Genomic DNA, 19,617 nt, shown 5'->3' on the forward strand with positions numbered 1-19,617 from the left:
TAACCCTAACCCTAACCCTAACCCTAACCCTAACCCTAACCCTAACCCTAACCCTAACCCTAACCCTAACCCTAACCCTAACCCTAACCCTAACCCTAGCCCTAACCCTGACGCTGACGCTGACGCTGACCGTGACGCTGACCGTGACGCTGCTATGTAACCTCGGGTTATCCTCCGGGTTTCGTTCTGCCTTCCTATTCTTTTTATATAAATCTGCTTTTCTAATTTCATTTTATTTTATTCTATTGATTTTATTCTATTGATTTTATTCTATTGATTTTATTCTATTGATTTTATTCTATTGGTTTTATTCTATTAATTTTATTTTATTTGTTTTTTTATATACCCTTAGCTTATATATATTCTTTTCTTCAATAAATTCAATTGATTTATTTTTATATTCAATTAAAAGTCTAATTGATATTATATAATATTTCATTAAATGTATTGTTTTATTCATATTAAGTTTTCATAATGAAATTCTATTGAATATAATTATAATATTAATTTTATTTTAATAATCGTTTATATATTTGATTTATTGAATATCGATATTAGATTTCAATTTATTTCGAATTGATTTTCAATTCTAATTGATTTTCAATTCTAATTATAATTAAATTATAAAATCCTTTTCAATTTCAAATTTTCAAATACTTAAATTTAACCCCAACCCTATGATATCATGTGATTTTCACGTGATTGAAATTAAAAGCCAGTTTTTGAAAAATTTGAAAACGCTATATAACTCAAAATTCTTCAAATATTTCAAAAATAATATTATTATATTGCTAGCTCCAATATTACGTAAGAAATGAGTTAATACCAGATGATTTTTGTTAATACCAGATAAATCTTAAAAATAAAAATAAAATTTTATATATATATAATAAAAACTACACCAAAATATTCGGCTTTTAAATCAATTTATACTAATATATTATGGCTTTTTCGAAAATATTAACCCTTAAGCTTTTAAACCCTAAATAAGTTTTATTAAAAATCAAGAAATTCTAATTTTTCTAAGTCAAAAACGAACTAAGCCCGATTTGGAAAAAAAATATATCATTCAATTCGATTTATTTTGAAAAATTCAAAAAAGTTATTTTTAATAAGCTAGCTCTAAAACCAAACGAGATATTAGTTAATACCAGATAAAATTCTAAAAATAGAACTTAATAAGGAAGAACGCTAGCAAAATAAAAAAAGCATTATTAAATCAGAAATTTTCTCAGAATTATAAAAATATAATTATATATATATAAAAGGCCCCAAAACCCCTAAATTTGAGTTAATACCAGATAAAACGTTAATACCAGGTGTATAGGAGTTAGGGGTGAGTGATGAGGTAGGAGCCGGCAGCTTAATTTTTGTGTGAGCAATATAGAAGGGAGGAAGGGTTTGGAATTAATGAAATAGTAATTATATATATTTTCTAATTTGTTTTTATTTATCTTTATAACGATATGAATTGTATATGTGCTAGTTGATTTTCTGTGCGGGGCCTGCAGCTATAGTGAGGCAAATCATTTTTCGAGCCCGGCTTGAGAAATGCAAAAATGGTGGGGGGCTGCAGGTGAAGCTTCCCTTGTGCAAAGCTCGCGGAATTCTTTTTATGGAAAGGAAAAACTCATTGCTCCTTTATCCTAATTCAATTTATACTAAAGCAATCGCAACTTTATCTAAGAGTACCTTTTACCATTTTTTTTTTTTTCAAAATCTGTCCCGAAATCCTATTGAAAATTTTATTAAGGGCGGTCTAATTTTGCAACCCACTTTGTTTTCATAATGCGATCCATATCCGTCAAAGGGTAGGGGAGAAACTCCGTTTCAAAAGTGAGCTTGGGAGGGACCCCTCTGAAATGGGAATTGGAATTGTTCTTTGTTGGATTGCAGTGAGTGACCTTGGGCCCGCGATGATACGAAGTCTGTTGCATCAAAACTTGAACTGAGATTGGGCCAGATTTGCACGCGGCAGGTGGAAAGTCTTCAATCCAATTATTTCGCAAGCCCGAGTTGTGAAATTTTTTTTTTAATGGGGTTAATAAATATCAATACGCTCGATCCATTTTATATTCGGTAATTTAAGTGAGAAAAGGGTGTTAAGGCTTTTTAATTCTAACCCTGATTCCATTATAATATTCAAACTTAGAATAAATAAAATTCAATTGATTTTTTATTAATTGCTTTTTTCAAATTTCTTAAAAACCCTTATTCCCATAAATATATTGATGATTTCAAAGGTGGATTTTTCAACACTATTCTATAATACACTACTTGATGGTGTAAAGACACTGCCAGTGCTATTTCTAGCCCTATCACCATCATATTTACAAAGAAATGTAGCTATTTCATTATCATTATCATTATCATCATCATCAATATCCAATTCAGAATCATCATCAAAACTATTGTCACCTTCATCATCTCGAATATCGCAATGAGCATACTTAACCCTAAGAGCAGCCATCAATTCCTCTAATTCATCCAAGCTTTTTTGATGAATATCCTCCATCATCTTCAATCTTGGTGGCGCCCCCCTCTCCCACCTCGGTACATAACCCTTCGATCCAATACTATGCTTCCCTACCACCCAAAACTGAGAAGATTTCTTTGATTCATACAAATCTATCCCTTGTCTATCGCATGCCAAGATAAGATCATTAGCTTCCCATAGATTATCTCTATCAGACCCAAATTTCACCCGTGATGCACGCCATAGGATATCGTGAAGGGTCTGCGGATGAACCCTAAGAGGAAGCTCGACTTTTTCAGGGTTAGCATAAACGGATGAGAACCACATCATTCGTCTCTTGAGACCTGCATGATGATTCGTCTTCGTTGATGCAATAAGATTTAAATGCGTTGGGTAAGGGAGGACCCAATGCGTCAGTCGTACGAGATACAAAAACTCTTTCAACCAAGACTCTGCTTCCCCATCTCCTGGGCGTCGTCGCTCGATTAGTTCAAAAGTTCTTTGTAAAATGATCCGATATGGCTTGTGAGTCCAACCACGACGTTCTTTATTATCTCCCCACGAGAACAAGAAATCAAGCAGTTCATTAACTTTATTGTAACGCATCTTGTTTCCCGTTACGAAGTGAGGAGGTGTCACAACCCCATCGACTTGGAACAATCGTTTCATACCTGTGTAACAAAATCGAAGATTTCCTTGCGATTGGAAGGCAAGGGGTGATAATTCCGGAGAGTGTTTGTGGGATTTGAGCATTTCCTTCCAGATATCGGTATTGAATTGCTCAAGATTCAAAGCGAACAGATAATTCAACCACTTATGGTATAACACACTGTTGCGACTCATATTGTATCGATCGTACCACGACGCCGCCTGATTGAAGCGTATATAGACATCTCGAAGATCCTTGACTGCACGCCACCTTCTCTTATACTCCTTATGCACTAGAGCACTCCCAACGAGGATATTATCTCCATGTGGTGGTGCAAGACGACAAGTGGCCCAATTGAACTTCGGCAGGAACCATCCTAAGCCACACCGCTCCATCGTATCCTGCATCCCCAATCCTTCTTTGACAATCAATCTCGAATCACGCATATGCTCCCAGCGATCCTTATACAGCAGAGACTCTTGTTGAAGTAAGTTGCTACCGTAGCTGAATCGGAGAGCTCGGAGTGCAGTTATCATTACCGTGGTTTCGGGTAGCGAATATGTTTTGCCGGTGTGGGAAAGGATGTGTTCGAAGAGGAAGCAATATTTGTTGATCTGAGCTGCGAGGAAATCGAGGGCACCCTTGGTAGGGATGATATAATACGGGAGGTGAGGTCGATTGATATTATGTTCATCATCGTATTGATCCCACTGTTGCCACTGCTGGTAGATCTCTTCCATCATGGTTTGGGAGATGCGATGCTCTTCTCGAATCCCATACGACTTTGCACGATTGTCTACCAGGTTCGCGTGAGCCCGCTTCTTGCTGTGCTGGTAACCAAACTCAGCGACAGCCTTAGAGAAAGTAATACCGCCACCGGCTTGTTGAAGAGCTCGAATGTATCCAGGGTCGAGAGCCAGATTCTCCACCGAATCATTGTCAAAAACGTATACCTTGGATGAGTCGAAAGGCGTCTTGATTAAGCCATAAAATTGAGAATAGATTAATCCATCTATATTCTCTTGACCATGTGGGACAGCAAAAAGAGTTTGACCTATTGTGTCCCGCATGGTGGCCCAAGGGTATACAGTTCGTCTGGGATTGCCCCTCGCGGGACTACCGTCAGCCTCAAGAACCACTCGACTCTTGGCATACGCTTCAAGACAACACTTCTTCCACAAGAATACCTCGGCTTCGTGATGGGTAAGAATGTGATCAAATGGCAAGGCAGTATCTTGAGATGTCACCTGTTTGGCAAGGTCTACAAATGTACGATCCGGGTTGTAGAATTGAGTATCAGTTGTAGCAACCCACTTGGAATGCCAGTCATCATATACTTTCGTCAGGCTAGCATTCATGAATTCCAACTTGATATTCTTGGAATGAGCGAATGGAGTAGCGCCTCGAAATCGATGGAAGCCGGGGTTATCTTCAATACTTTGAACAATAGCATCCCAGAGTCGATCAAGATATTGAGGTTGTATAGTGTGCTTGACCAACTGTTCCCTCGAAGATTCTTTTCGTCGCAGGCCCTCGGTCGAAATAGCCATAGCATCCAATTGCGAAATCCTAGCGGATGCAGGATAATGCTGTATGATATTGGAGGATTGGATAACCCGATTGAGAGCGGGGCTAACGATGGCATCAAAGAAGAGTTCATTGTCCTCATTACTCAAGTAGGAAGTGTGTTGATAATTACTCTCGAGGTGTAAGGCAGGGAAGAAGATAAAGATTAGTAATGATTCCATCCCAATTGCATTACCAAAGCAATAGTGAGGGATTTTGTGAAGTGGAGTAGCTCTTTCTATTAATATACCACGATTGTTGTAAGTAGGTATCTTCAAGGCAAAGTGAATATCAGCCGTGAGATTGAGGATAGAGTGAGCTTTAGGCAACCAGTGTATGCCACGTTTCGCAAAGCCTAAGCTGGTGGGAAAACAGCAAATGCTATCGATATCGTATGTCACCTTGGCTTCACGATTCTTCTTGCTGGTAAGGTGGTGTTGTGACAAACACAAGTTCTTGGGCAAGTTCTCATTTCGTGTGCCGTCATCTTCAGGAGCGGCTGTAGTACTCACACCTTCAAATGCTGCTTGAAAATCCTGGAAATTGTAATCTCCTGCCTGGAGCAATTTGTGATTGCTCAAAACATCAGGCAGAGGAACTCCACCAGGATAATCCCCTTTGAGGAGGGTGGTGATATCTTGTAAGGACGAACATTCCGAGTGGATATCAGGTTCTTGGTGATGCTCGCGGTGAAGTTGTTCAGCCGTCTCATGTTGCTCGTGGGTACAGCCTTGGAAGTTACGGAGTTGCTTGGCTAATTTGAGAGCTGTACGCTTTATGGGCGTTGAGGGAGCGGATGGTGCTGGGGAGGGGCTTCCGGTTGAGGCGGAAGAAGGAGCAAATTCAGGATTGATAAAGGCTGGCGTTGATGGTATCACAGATTCGGAAGGTGTCGAAGAAGGTACACTCTCAATCGGGGAGTGGCTTGAAGACGAAGTATTTGTGGTATGTTGTGGTAAGCTTGGAGTTGGAGTTGTATTCTGAATCCTAGAGGTTGGATGTAGTGAAGGTGTTAACCAAGCCTCGAGATTACTTTGCACAGAGAATCGGTTTCTTCCTGTACTACTGCTTTGCTGACTTCGGCTTTGATTGAATAATTGGAAAGAAGGTGATCGAGATTGAATAGGGCTTGATAGTAGTATAGGATTATCTACAGACCCTTGAATGCTCACTGATGGGTGACGGGAATTTGATACAGGAGTGCTATCATTATCCAATGTTCGGTCCTCACTTGGATCCCCCACTCTTGTTTCCTGTATTGTATTGATCGTATTCACCGATTGTATCACTGTTTCATTTGAATCAATTGCAAGACTCGTTTCCTTCATCTTTTCGGAGATTGCGGTTTCATATTCAACACGCTCTTTGTCCGCTTCTTCTTCTTCAAGTCGAATATGTCTCATTTGTTCTTCAAGTTCAGTAGTCAATTCGATTGGAGAGGATGTCGATAAAGGAGGGTTCGATTGTATGTTCGAAGGATTTTCAATTGATGAATCGTCATCTAAAGGTATTGGGATATCAGGGCTGAGTCGAAGTCCGCTAGGAGGTGTATTGACTGGTACATCTGATAGAGGGGGTTCGTAAGCAATGAAATCGGATGGACCGGCAGCAATGCGTGGGTGACGCCGCCGTTGTTGAGCATATCGATTGCTGTTTCTTTTAGAAGCTGCAGCTTCTTCTTGTGTAAATTTTCGTGGTCTGCCACGACTTTTCTTGATTGAATTTGAATCCATTGTTGCAGTCGATATAATGAAAATAATCTTAGGATTGGTTTAATGTATACATTAAAAGAAAAACTCGATGAAAAAATGCCAATAAGGTTTAGCGCGATTCTGATTTGGTATCCACAACTGGATTTGGTATCTACAGCTTGATACAGTATCATTTACTTTGATACTACACTCGTTTCCGGCCCCTTCATTGTGCAGGTTGTATGAGCTGACTGCAATTCCATCAGAATCTTTGCAATATTTGTATCACATTCCTCTTCTGCAAGATTGATCTCTTGATTGTTCATTTCGTTCTTTTGGATATCGATCTCTTTATAGTTGTGGATCGAGGGTGATTGACTCTGTGCTGGGAGAGCGGGTTGCAAGCTCTCTAAACCATTACTCTCACAAACATTTTCAGCTTCGAGGATTTGATCTTGAGATAATGGAATTGCCATTAGGAGTCCAGTGCTCGGGCGAATATATGGAGAAGAATTATTTGCAAAGATATTGGTAAAAGAAGAGGATTGATATACAACAAACTCATTTGAATCTGAGGATTGAAGTTTTTTCTTTCTTGCACGAAGGCGATTGTTGATATTATTCGCTTTTCTAGCTTCCTCAGCATTAGCATACTTTCTCGGTCGTCCAAGGTTCCTATGAGATGGCATTATAGAGCTGTAGACTGATTGCCAATTGAAGTAGATATCGTAATGTTATGAAATATTGATAATATTTGAAGAAAAAAACCTGATTAGTAAGGCCGATAAACAACTGATGCTTTTATTGATAGAATCCAATACCTTGAGGTTAATTTATATTCATCACAACTTCATTCACGATTTTTCTTATATACTATTATGAATTATGATGTTAGATCTAAGGATCTGAAAACGAATTATTAGGTTTTCGTATTTTTAATAGGCATAGAATGTGTGTTTTGAGTGATGTGGTGTTGCGTCAGAAATAAATACTAATCGGGAAGGTGGGTCAGCTGACCTTCACCAATTCTTAGGATTAACTTGAATCAATTACAACTTCTTTTATTATTAATCTCTGATTTTGTAATTAAAACCAATAATAGTTCTAAATATTTATATACTAGGTATCAAGTTTCTATATTTTTAATGAATGTAGAATGTGTGTTTTGAGTGATGTGGTATTGTGTCAGAAATAATCCTAATCGGGAAGGTGGGTCAGCTGACCTTCACCAACTCTAAGGGTTAACTTGAATCAGCTACAACTTCACTCAACATTGGTTTTCGATTTTGAAATTCAAAATGATAGTTGTTCTACATAGCTGAATACTAGGTATTAGGTTTTTGTATTTTTAATCGAGATGGAATGTGTGTTTTGAGCGATGATTAGTTGTGTCAGAAATAATCCTAATCGGGAAAGGCGGTATGACAATCGGCAGTATCTGACTTTTTGCCGAATCGGATCTACAATACTACGAATCCTACCTTTAATCAACTATAACTTTTGCTACAACTTTTTGACAATGAAATAATTATTATCATTATAATCCTCAAATTAAGACGAATCCAATAGTATCAAAAAAAAATCAATTTTTTCTTTTACACTCTGGGCTAACCTTTACCCTATATTCAGTCTTCATGACCGATAGATACACGAACGGGTTACCCTCCGGATTGTTATCTGCCTTCCTAATTTCTTAATATAAATCTGCCTTCCCAAATAAGCTTAGTTTATTTATTTTCCTGTTTTTTTTGTATAAATTCATTTTTCTAAATAAGTTTAATTTATTTATTTTTCTAATTTTGTTTTATTTTATTCAATTAATTTTATTCTATTGATTTTAATTTATTAATTTTATTCTATTGATTTTATTTTATTAATTTTATTTTATTGATTTTATTCTATTGATTTTATTTTATTGATTTTATTCTATTTGTTTTTTTAAATAAGCTTAGCTTATATATATTTATATTTTTAAAAATTTATATTTGTTCTTTTTTTAATTAATTCAATCGATTTATTTTAATATCAATTTAAAAAATTATATTTGATTAAAAGTTTAATTGATATTATATAATATTTTATTAAATATATTGTTTTATTTATATTAAATATTAATAATGAAATTCTATTGAATATAAATATAATATGAATTTTTATTAATTATTTCAGAAATTAAATATTTATGTAAATTTTAAATTATAAAATTTATTTCAATTCTAAATTTTCGAATACTTAAATTTAACCTTAATTTTATAAAATCATATAGTTATTATGTAATTATAATTAAAAATTAGTTTTTAAAAAATTTGAAAATGTTATATAATTCAAAATTCTTCAAATATTTTAAAAATAATATTATTATATTGCTAGCTCTAATATTATGTAAGATATGAGTTAATACCAGATGATTTTTGTTAATATTAGATAAATTTTAAAAATAAAAATGAAATTTTATATATATATAGTAAAAGCTATATTAAAGTATTCAGCTTTCAAATCTATTTATAGTAATATGTTATAGCTTTTTCGAAAATATTAGTCCTCAAGCTTTTAAACTCTAAATAAGTTTTATAAAAAATCAAGAAACTTTAATTTTTCTAAATCAAAAATGAATTAAGTCAGATTTGAATAAAATATATATTATTTAATTCAATTTATTTTGAAAAATTCAAAAAAGTTATTTTTAATAAGTTAGTTTTAAAACTAAATGAGATATTAGTTAATTTTAGATAAAATTCTAAAAATAGAATTTAATAAGGAAGAATGCTAGCAAAATAAAAAAAGTATTATTAAATTAGAAATTTTCTTAGAATTATAAAAATATAATTATATATATATAAAAGACCTTAAAAATCTTAAATTTGAGTTAATATTAGATAAAACGTTAATATCAGGTGTATAGGAGTTAGGCATTTTATTTGAAATATTTATATTTATTAATAAAACCTTAAATTTTATTTCAGATAATAAAGGCAATAAGAAATCGAAGAAATCAAAAGAAGAATTATTAGAAATAAATATTATAATAATAATTATTATTTCTTTTTATATATATTCCTTTTTCAATTTTTCCTTTTTCAATCTTTTATTTTTTTTAGTTAAATCAAACTCTTTTAATATATAAAAATCTTAATGAATCATTTTTTTTTTATATTTATAAAGAAATTCTTATTATTTATATAATTAAAAAATCTAAGTATTAATCTTTTATAATTAAATAAAAGTCTTTTCTTTTTTTAAATACAATAACTTCTATTATTACTTTAAAGATTTATAATTTGTAAATATTTCTAATTCAGAATAGTAATAACCTTTTTTATAATATATACATTTAATATAATGTAGTTTATTAGTGGGTCAACTATATTAGTGAATCAGCCACTTTTACCTCGAATTATCATTTCAAAACTATATTATTCAATAACAACTAAATTAATTAATTAAAATTATTAAGAATCTAATAATTTAGAATCTATTATATTATTTTAATAAATTCTTATATTATAATTTATCTTTCTACATTTACTACAATATCAATTAGAAAATACTTCTTTATTATAATTTCCCCCTTTTTAATACTTATCATATTAAATCTAAATATCAACCTCTTACTAAAATAATATATCAAAAACCTTTTATCCAATAAATATTCCTTTTTAATATAATTAAATTTTTTTCATATATCAATACTTACTTAATACTTCATTTGCTATCCAAAATATACAATTCTCTACATTTAAAAATATATTTTCATAAACTAATCTCTTTATACCCTTAATTAAAGCTAATACAATTTCAAATATAAATATAAAGAAATTTAATTAATAACAAATTATTTAAAATTTAATTAATATTAATTAAAAAAAAACTTCAATTGAATTATAAAAGATTTAAAAGATCTATTAATCTAAATCAAAAAAAGAAAAAGTAAATATACAAATTCGAATATCTAATTTCAAAAACACAACTTCAAAATTAAATAAAATTAAATCTATTCCTCGAAATCCTAATTTCATATTCTAAAAGATAATTAATTCCTTATATACAATTTTAAAAACTATAAAAAATTCAACCTTCAAAATATAATTAATATATACCTTAATAAATTTATCAATTTAACTATTATGTAAACATTTTAAATTACTAAAACAATTAATATTAAATAATTAAATTAAATAATTTAAATACAATAATAAATATAAACATATAATATCATTCTCTTTACAATATACTTGAAAAACTACTAATTCATAACTTTCATACCCATCCAATATCAATATTCAATATTTACTCTTTCTTCAATTCTTAATATACTTATTAAAATATTTCAATTATTCTAAATCCATCTTATTATTTATTTATTTATTAAATATAAATTTAATAATTTATTTTATAAGAAAATCAATTTCGATATACTAATTGAAGAAATAAATCTATTTCTAAATCACTAAAAATAAAAAAATAGTTTTGTTTTCTTTATTCCTATATATTATTATTATAACCCATTCTCGATTATCTAATTATATAGATTTACTTTTACTATATTTTTCAACACTAATAATAACTATTATTATATATATAATTTCTATTATAAAATCTATTTCATCAAAATTATAAAAATCTTTATTCAAAATACCATATTTCATTTATGTATTTATAATCAATCGAAATCACTCTTTAATAAATTTGAAATCCTTATAAAAAACTCTTTGAAAATTATAAATACAATTAAAACACATCTTTAATTCAATTCAATATTTTACAAATCAATATATTCAAAACTTCCCAATACATTTCACACTCTTCGATTCGAAAATATAATTCGCCATATCTTCCATATTCTTAAATTTAAATAGAAAATCTCTCAAATCTATATCAAAAATATATTGAATAAATACCTCCTCTTCTAATTCAATCAAATTATAACTTTTTGATTGAATTTTAGCCATATTAGATTTACTTCGAATTCTATCACTCAATATAATTTGAAATATATAATAAAACTGAACTACCTTTCGAATTAATAATTTTTTATTTAATTTAATAACTTAAATAACTAAGATTATATATACTTCTTTAAAATGATTTTCTATAATTAATTATAAAGAAAACGCATATTGAATATAGAATAATAATTCAAGGTAAAAGTAGCCGATCCATTGATATGGCCGACCCACTGATAAACTACGTTAACATTATAATAAACTATTGTTAATAATATAATAATAATTGAATTTGATATATAAATTATAAGAATCTCTTTTAATATTAAATCATTTGATATAATAAATTAAATTAAAAATATTATAAATAAAAGTTGTTTATATAAAAGGTATATTAAAAAAGGAAATATTATAATTATTTAAATAAATAAAAGGGAAGATATATTAATATAAATACTTAGAATAAATATTAGACTAAAAAGGGGATAGTATTATAATAAATTAATAACAGGCTATAGAATTATTAATTTATAAATTATAATAATATTATAGATCTTAATAATTTAATTATAATATATTAAAGAATATTAAATATTAAAGAAAGTTTTAAATATATATATAATATTAATTATAGAATATTTTAAAAGTATAAAATATAATTCTTAAAATAATAAATTTTAAAAAGTATTAAATATAATTTTATAAATTTTTTATAAAATTATATTAATAATATTTTAAAGAATTAATTTTAGAATAAAAAAAAGATAAATTAGAATAATAGAAATTACGGAACAAATATTATATAATTAAAAGTTAATTGATTTATTAATTGATTTATTAATCGATTTATTAATTGATTTTAATATGAAGATCTATATAAAAAATAGGTTTTATTATAATATAAAGTTTTATATTCAAAATAATAATTATTAATTTTATTATTATAATTATAAGAATTGTGATTAATTATAATTTTATTGAATTCTTATTTAAAGTTTAGTTTAAACTATTTCAAAAGATCTTTAGATACTTTCACATGATCCTAGAGGCAGCTCCCGTAACATATAGTCTATATGTTGGTGATTCTACAGCCTGTTACTAATCCATTGTAACATATATATTCTATATATAAAATTCATAATATATTTAATAATATAGTGTATTCGATGTTAAACCGCTTTAGTAATACTTCTAAGATGATTAGTAAACATATTTGTTTCAATATACCTAGATAACTGGGTCCAAGTATATACCCCCGAACTGACGGGAATATAGGATAAGTCCGCTATCCCTGTGATTGTACGGATTCCCGGAATTCCATAGTCCCCGTACCACTGTCAGCCAACCTCTTCACATAATAAACCAGTCGGAACAATTAAGACACGTAAGGTCCTTGCATGATATCCCTAGGGCCACTTAAATCCCAGAGTAGGGTCTGACAGCAAAGCTTCAGATTTCGTATCAGCTTCCACTTAGGACGTCCTCATACTCGACAGCCGAAAACCTTATTCAATCATGATTATTAATCTTTAGCCCCATTAATAGTCGGCACATCAAACGTCCGACTAGTTCCTAGTCCGGGAAAGCGAATGTCTCCGGAAAGCGTATTATCGTCATAATATTATAATACTCATTATTATAAAAGTTTTATTTTGTAGTATTAAGTACTATAAAATTGAATTGTAATGATCTTAATGAAGCTAATAATAGGACGCTTTTTTATATTTGTGTAAAATCTAGTAGTCGTATATTGGAAATCAGAATCTTTAATACGAAATACTCGATTTTATTGACTTTTATAGAAAATACTATTAAAATTTGATCGGGATAATTCACTTTCCGGTGACATTCGCGTTACTCACCCGGGAACTGATCAGCCACTTGAAGAGTCGACTATCAGACGTTGGATATTCATCCCTAGGTCGAATTGTCTTTCCCCACTACAACATTCGATGTTTTAAAAATCCGGGAGAGGAATCACGAACACACAAGTTACTTCCCCATCTTAAATTAAGTTAAAGTTTACAAAGGAATATACAGGCAACGAAATTGAAAAATTTCGTGACCCGAACGCGAAACCACTCAGAGCGTAGAAGTGACATAGGAGGTGATTGAAGTCTTGCCCTCTTCGAATATATATATATCTTTTCATATCCGACACTCTCCTCATTCTATATCTGATTTAGATTTCACTTCATTTGTTTTCAAATTTCATTCACAATCATAAACAATAGATACACTTCAAAATTCGCGACATTCGCTCTCAAGTCAACTCGTTTTACTTTGAAGAAGTATTAAGCATCGTCGCTTCACTGAGCCTTTATCCAACGCCAATCAAACTTTGAACGAAAAACCCCACAACTTTACTCCTCGAATTCTCAGTCAAGAACGCTTACCATTTGCATAGTCAAAATGAGTCAGATAATTAATGTCGATTACCTTGTCGTTGGTGCGGGTGCCATGGGAATGGCTTTCGTCGACGCCCTGTTCACCGACAACAAAGACGTCACGCTCGCTATTGTCGACCGCTACAACCGCCCAGGTGGTCACTGGACTAAGGCCTATCCTTTTGTTCGCCTCCACCAGCCATCTAACTGCTACGGCGTCAATTCCAGGAAACTGGGTGAGGATAAGATTGACACGGTTGGCTGGAACAGCGGCTTGGGAGAGCTCGCGACCAGAGACGAGATCCTGGGATATTACACCAGGGTTTTGACGCAGCAATTCCTACCATCTAATAGGGTCACCTACTATCCTTTGTGTGAATATACTAGTGGCGGCGAATTTCACTCGACTGTCACCGGGCAGAAGTATTCTGTCGGAAACGAAACTCGGATTGTTGATGCCACCTTCATGCGCGTGAAGGTCCCCTCTATGAGCCCACCTGTCTATAGTGTCGCGGACGATGTGAAACTTATTACACCAAATGGTTTAGCTCAAATTTCTCGACCTTATGCCAACTATACCGTTGTTGGTGCTGGCAAGACTGGTATTGATGCCTGCCTATGGATGCTAAGCATGGGCATTGAGCCGTCAAAAATTACGTGGATTATGCCACGCGACTCGTGGTTGTGGGATCGGGGTTTCTTCCAAACCGAAAAATCATTTATCGAGAAGTCAAAAAAGGCCCTTGAAGTAGAGGCCGAAGGAGTGATGAGCGCCACATCGGTGGATGACTTGTTCAAACGGCTAAATGCATCCGGGTCCTTGCTGCGCGTATCTAAGGACCACTGGCCCACTATGTTCCGCTGCGCTACTGTGTCCTTGCAAGAATTTGAGCAGATTAAGGAAATCGAGCATATCGTTCGCCTGGGCCGGGTGAAACAGATCACTGCGAGTGAGGTGACTCTGGAAGATGGAAAGTTCAGTTCTGTGCCCGACACGCTTTATATCGATTGTTCGGCAGATGGGCTCAAGGGATTGGAACCGGTTCCCGTGTTCAACGGCAAACATATCACTCTTCAGGCTGTCCGTTACTGTCAGCAAGTATTTAGTGCCGCTCTTATTGCCCATGTCGAGGCTGTGTACGATAATGACGAAAAGAAAAATTCTCTCTGTAACCCGATACCACACCCTAGCAAATCTATTGACTGGCTTGGCACCAAACTCCGGGATTATGAGAATACGTTATTATGGAACGCAGAGCCGAAGATGACGACCTGGCTGAGCCAATCTCGCCTTAATCTCTATAGATACTTGCAACCATCGCTGCCAGAGGATAGCGGGGAGCGGCGGCTCGTGTTGCAAGCATTTGAGGAAAAGCGAGGACTGTACTATAACAAGCTCCGAAAGCTTTTTGATGATTATAATGCGGGAGACGTGAAGGCATAACAGCATATCGCTATTAAGGGCATGCTTGCTTCAAAGGGGTAGTATTTGAGTGACGCGTTCAATTTATAGTTCCTTGTGAGTATTACAATTTACTCTAGTGTCAAAACAAGCGAATTCTTCTATATCTATTGGCCCCATAGGTGTTCTAAATCGAGAATATGTCTCTTAGTTTTCCATCCAGTATCATCCTCGATCTTTCTAAGATGAGTTAATACAGCTATCTTCTCAATAAAAGTTGGTATCTGTTGTGCAGCAATACAGATTAGATGAATACTATTGACTAAAGTTGCTCTTGAAATGAATTAGCTCGTCTTTTATTATAATCTTGAGTAAGAACTTACTGCTCATTGTGTGTAATTGAAATTCCTATAATACGGCGGGCATGACAGACCGGTGATACCTAGATGAGACAATAAATTTAGGGGGGCAATGACCAACATTTTAGAAAGGAAGTTGGCTTACTAGGGCGGAGAATCTAGAAGATTTTTTTCCCGTTGCAAGGAGTAAAATAGATGCAATATGGTAGTACATGTTTCCGCAAGCTTTGTCGGTTTTTCAGTAAGTCAAAGAGCTATGCTATGGTAAATAATATCATACCAGCTGGTGCATTACTAAAAAGAATAATTGGGAAAGTATTATCCCCTGAAGCTTCAACTTCCATGATGCATCGAACGGTTTGTGGTCTATCAACCACCCAGCTTTGTAACTCTGCCCAGAGATTGCGGAGATTGGTTTCGCTCAGATCAATCGACTCTCTAGACAACCCGTTGATGATTCTTGCGGTAATAAATATAGCTCGGTTACTATAAGTATCTTGATTAAGGCCATGGACCGCTTCATCTTGCGCCACTCTCCATGCGTCGAGAGGAATCAAGGTTGATCGTCGACTCGCATATGCCACCCAGATATCTGTAGATGATTAGTGTGAGTCGGGGAAATCGATGTTTTTTATACCTTGTCTAGCGAAGGTCCAGAAGCATGCTGATAATATACCATCCGAGATCTTGCTGCTAGTAGTTGCTTGTAAAAGATGTGAACAATAGTGTAGGATGGAGCTTTCTTCCATAGGCTACCCCGAAGCTGATGAATATATGCAGAGAATTGTTGTTCAAAGAAGAGCCCCTTCATGATGATCTTGTCTGAAACGTTGAAGTGTTTCGCGAGCAAACTTATAAAGCTCTCTAGTAAGCAGAGTAGAAGTACTGTTACATTTCATACTTTGTATAGAGGCAAGTGCTACAGCAGCCGCCGCAAATGGTTCTGATTCTATAACAAAGTTGCCGCACAACGTAGAAAAAAGGTTCAAAGAATTAGTCACCCCGCACCACTTTGAAGTTTCTCCGAAATACAATGACAACAAGCCTGCCTTTGTATGATTATTTATAGGCCAGGATAGCACTTCTTGAGATGGAGTGTTTGAAGAACTTTCATGGTAAGTTAAATTAGGCGACATCTGTATATGAGGAGTATCATTGCTAGGTAGATAATTAATTGCTATAAGTGAGAGAGTCAGAAGCAGGTGGCGATTGAGAGCTCGAATGTCTGATATTTTCGCTGCTACTTAACGATTGAGAAGTACTGATTGTCATCTCTGGATTATTTTGTGAGTCTCCATCCCCAGTGAGAGTACTAAGCTGCGAAATATGGGGAACTGCCCCACTTTCTGACCATCACGTCGTCGGATTTCGCGGAACAACCTTCTACGCTTTGATCTTGATTGCCCGTCAATGAATTGACAACTGGCAACAATAGACATACCCTCTCCCATATCACTTTACCTGATATAAGGTAAATCTAACCCGGTTGTATTTCTTAATGCGTTTCCTCAAAAGTCCCAATCTTGAACTCACTTAGGTAAAACTGACTCGGGAAATTTTGTCTTTGTAATATTCAATCTTCCATGGCCTGATGTTGACATTAGGCCACCCATAGATATCGGCTACGATGGCATATATACCCTTTAGTGGCAGAATCCGTAATATTTGAAGTAGACATTTTGTTAATGTAATAAAATCCTCAATATTTTTATAAAATGTTGAAAAAAGCGTTTTCAAAGTATTAATTAAATGAATTTTACTTTAAAAAAAACTTAATAAAAGTTTTGGAATTTTAATCTAAAACAACCAATTGTTTATTTATATTTAATTTAATTAATAAATATACAAATTAAAACTAAATAAAAATTATATATAGCATAATACAATAATAAAACTTCTAATTAAAAGAAAATTTGAAAATAAAATAAATAATCAACCCACCCCCCAGCCCCCCCTAAACTCCCAATCAATAACATTCACCTACTTTATAGTTCTTACACTCATTCGTTTTCTTCTCCTAACTCTTATATTCACTTCTCCCCTCCTTCTAACTTTTACATTTACTCCCTTTCCATTCACCTTTCCCACAACTTTCATATTCAAATCTCTTAAACCCTTAAACTATTATTTTCTTTTTTCTATTAAAATTCAATACTAAACAAATCTCAAAATATATCAATTATATTCATTACTAATAAAACAATTATTTCATTTATAACAAAGAGAATATATTATGATTATAACATATAAAATAAAATTTGTATAGAGATTTATATTGAATTTCTTTTTGTCAATAATATTAACTTTACTATCATATGAATAAATAAAGTAAAATCCATTACTTGCAATCTTATATCACTACAACCAAAACACTTTGTCTTCTTTACTCGTCTACCTTTACACCTATCAATTTCTCAATCAGAATATTTCAAAGATGTCGTACCAGAAAGTCTTTCGTCTAGCTTCTCAAGGCTCTCATCACAACATTCAGTCACATTCTGAACCTATTCCTACAATTGACGCTCATGAGATCCTGGTTAAAATCTGTGGCCTCGCTCTGAACTACCGAGACTTGGCTATCACCAACGGCACATATCCTTTCCCGGTCAAAGATAATGTCATCCCTTGCTCCGATGCTGCCGGTGAGGTAGTGAAAGTTGGCTCCCGGGTCGACAACTTGAAAATCGAAGACCGTGTCATCGCAGGTTATGACGGGACTAATTTGTAAGGGCCGCAGAAAGACTGGGATCATGGGCATGGAAGTCCCGTAGACGGATTCCTGCGAGAATATGCAGTCTTGCCTGCATATTCTGTGATAAAGGTTCCAGATGGTGCGAGATTGAGTTTTACGCAGATAGCGGCATTGGTTTGTACTGGTGTGACTGCATAGAACGCTTTGTATGGAAATGCTCCTCTGAAGCCGGGACAGACTGTTCTCTTCCAAGGTATGACATGTTCCTTTGTAGACAGCTTTTAGCGACTAAAAGTAGATAATAAAAAAAGGTACAGGGGTGTCTCAGTTACTGTACTGATTTTAGCAAAAGCTGCTGGTGCTCAAACAATCATTACTTCATCTTCTGATGATAAGCTTACAATTGTACAAAAAAAATACCATCCCGACCACGTTATAAACTACAAAACCACGCCAAATTGGGCAGATGAAGCGAAACGTCTTAACGGCGGAGAAGGTGTAGACTACATCTTTGAAAATGGTGGTTCCGGCACCATCGGTCAAAGCATAGAGTGTACCAAGATGGAAGGAAGTATTGCCGTTATTGGCTTCTTGTCCGCTGCAAAGCAGGAAGATATGCCGGATGTAGCTGGGCTTGCGCTTTCCAAAGGATGTTTCGTTATAGGAATCACCGTAGGGTCGAAGCAGTTGTTAAAGGAATCGATTAATTTTATTGTTTCCAAGGGATTGCAACCTCCTGTGGAGAAGAGTTTTAAGTTAAGTGTAGAAGGAGTCACTGCGGCATATGATTACATACAAGGTGGAAGTCACATTGGCAAGATATGCATTGATGTAGATTAAAATCGCTTGTAGAGTGTCTTTCGTGAGTGGGAATGCAACAAGTTATTCATGTCTGAAGCGTATAATATTAAGCCCATACCCGTAGGACTTTGATTTGCAAATGAAACCTTGAAATCAATTCAAAAGACGATCAAATAAGAGTTTGAATTTCTTACAAACAATAAATCATAAATGAATAGAATTAGTATTATCTTTTATAAAGATAATTATTAACGTAGTTTAATATCGAGTGGTCTATATCATTGAGTGGCTCATTTCACATATATATAAAATTCGTTTGTGTGTAATTGTGCACTTTCTTCATTTAATAATATAATTTTATAAAATCTGAAAATATGAAATTTATTTATATAATTATCATTAAAACCTAATTTCTAATTAGAAATTCGAATTATTAAAGTAGTTATCAAAGGAATAAAATTTTTGTAACGAAAATCATAACAATTTCCACTTTTTTTACAATATAATAAAAATATTTATACAAAAACTAGATTTTTAAAAAGCTGAATTTTTATTATTATTTAATATTCTTCTCTTTTTCGAAAATAATAATTACTTATTGAAATTAGAATATTGAAAAAGGCCTAATTTTAGTATATTTTGAAATGAGCC

General features: G+C 33.1%; 3 protein-coding genes across 3 annotated transcripts; 2 read left to right on the plus strand and 1 right to left on the minus strand.

Moving 5' to 3' along the window:
* The first annotated feature begins 13,294 nt into the window (after window positions 1-13,294).
* BCIN_16g00002 (hypothetical protein) lies at window positions 13,295-15,452 on the plus strand. Its single transcript, XM_001545286.2, has one exon. The coding sequence runs from the start codon at window positions 13,738-13,740 to the stop codon at window positions 15,154-15,156; it is 1,419 nt and encodes a 472-aa protein (XP_001545336.1). The 5' UTR covers window positions 13,295-13,737; the 3' UTR covers window positions 15,157-15,452.
* On the minus strand, window positions 15,231-16,423 carry BCIN_16g00003 (hypothetical protein). The gene is made up of 5 exons (XM_024697753.1): window positions 16,230-16,423; window positions 15,754-16,065; window positions 15,619-15,698; window positions 15,498-15,556; window positions 15,231-15,447 (listed from the first exon to the last, which is right to left on the minus strand). Exons 1-5 carry the CDS (start codon window positions 16,282-16,284, stop codon window positions 15,282-15,284), a joined length of 672 nt encoding a protein of 223 aa, XP_024553569.1. The 5' UTR covers window positions 16,285-16,423; the 3' UTR covers window positions 15,231-15,281.
* Window positions 16,424-17,894: 1,471 nt separating this feature from the next.
* On the plus strand, window positions 17,895-19,104 carry BCIN_16g00004 (hypothetical protein). Its single transcript, XM_024697754.1, has 3 exons — window positions 17,895-18,339; window positions 18,394-18,418; window positions 18,512-19,104. Exon 1 carries the CDS (start codon window positions 17,908-17,910, stop codon window positions 18,199-18,201), a length of 294 nt encoding a protein of 97 aa, XP_024553570.1. The 5' UTR covers window positions 17,895-17,907; the 3' UTR covers window positions 18,202-18,339; window positions 18,394-18,418; window positions 18,512-19,104.
* The last annotated feature ends 513 nt before the right edge of the window (window positions 19,105-19,617 follow it).

Source organism: Botrytis cinerea, chromosome 16, assembly GCF_000143535.2.
Source record: "Botrytis cinerea B05.10 chromosome 16, complete sequence".
Taxonomy (NCBI): domain Eukaryota; kingdom Fungi; phylum Ascomycota; class Leotiomycetes; order Helotiales; family Sclerotiniaceae; genus Botrytis; species Botrytis cinerea.

Bases quoted from the DNA above. Each gene is read 5' to 3' on its own strand.
- BCIN_16g00002 (XM_001545286.2), top strand. From the start codon at position 13,738: ATGAGTCAGATAATTAATGTCGATTACCTTGTCGTTGGTGCGGGTGCC.
- BCIN_16g00004 (XM_024697754.1), top strand. From the start codon at position 17,908: ATGTCGTACCAGAAAGTCTTTCGTCTAGCTTCTCAAGGCTCTCATCAC.
- BCIN_16g00003 (XM_024697753.1), bottom strand. From the start codon at position 16,284: ATGAAGGGGCTCTTCTTTGAACAACAATTCTCTGCATATATTCATCAG. The intron at 15,699-15,753 runs GTATGATATTAT...AAACCGACAAAG, and splicing joins TTTTAGTAATGCACCAGCTG to CTTGCGGAAACATGTACTAC. The intron at 15,557-15,618 runs GTAAGCCAACTT...TGTCTCATCTAG, and splicing joins CTTCTAGATTCTCCGCCCTA to GTATCACCGGTCTGTCATGC.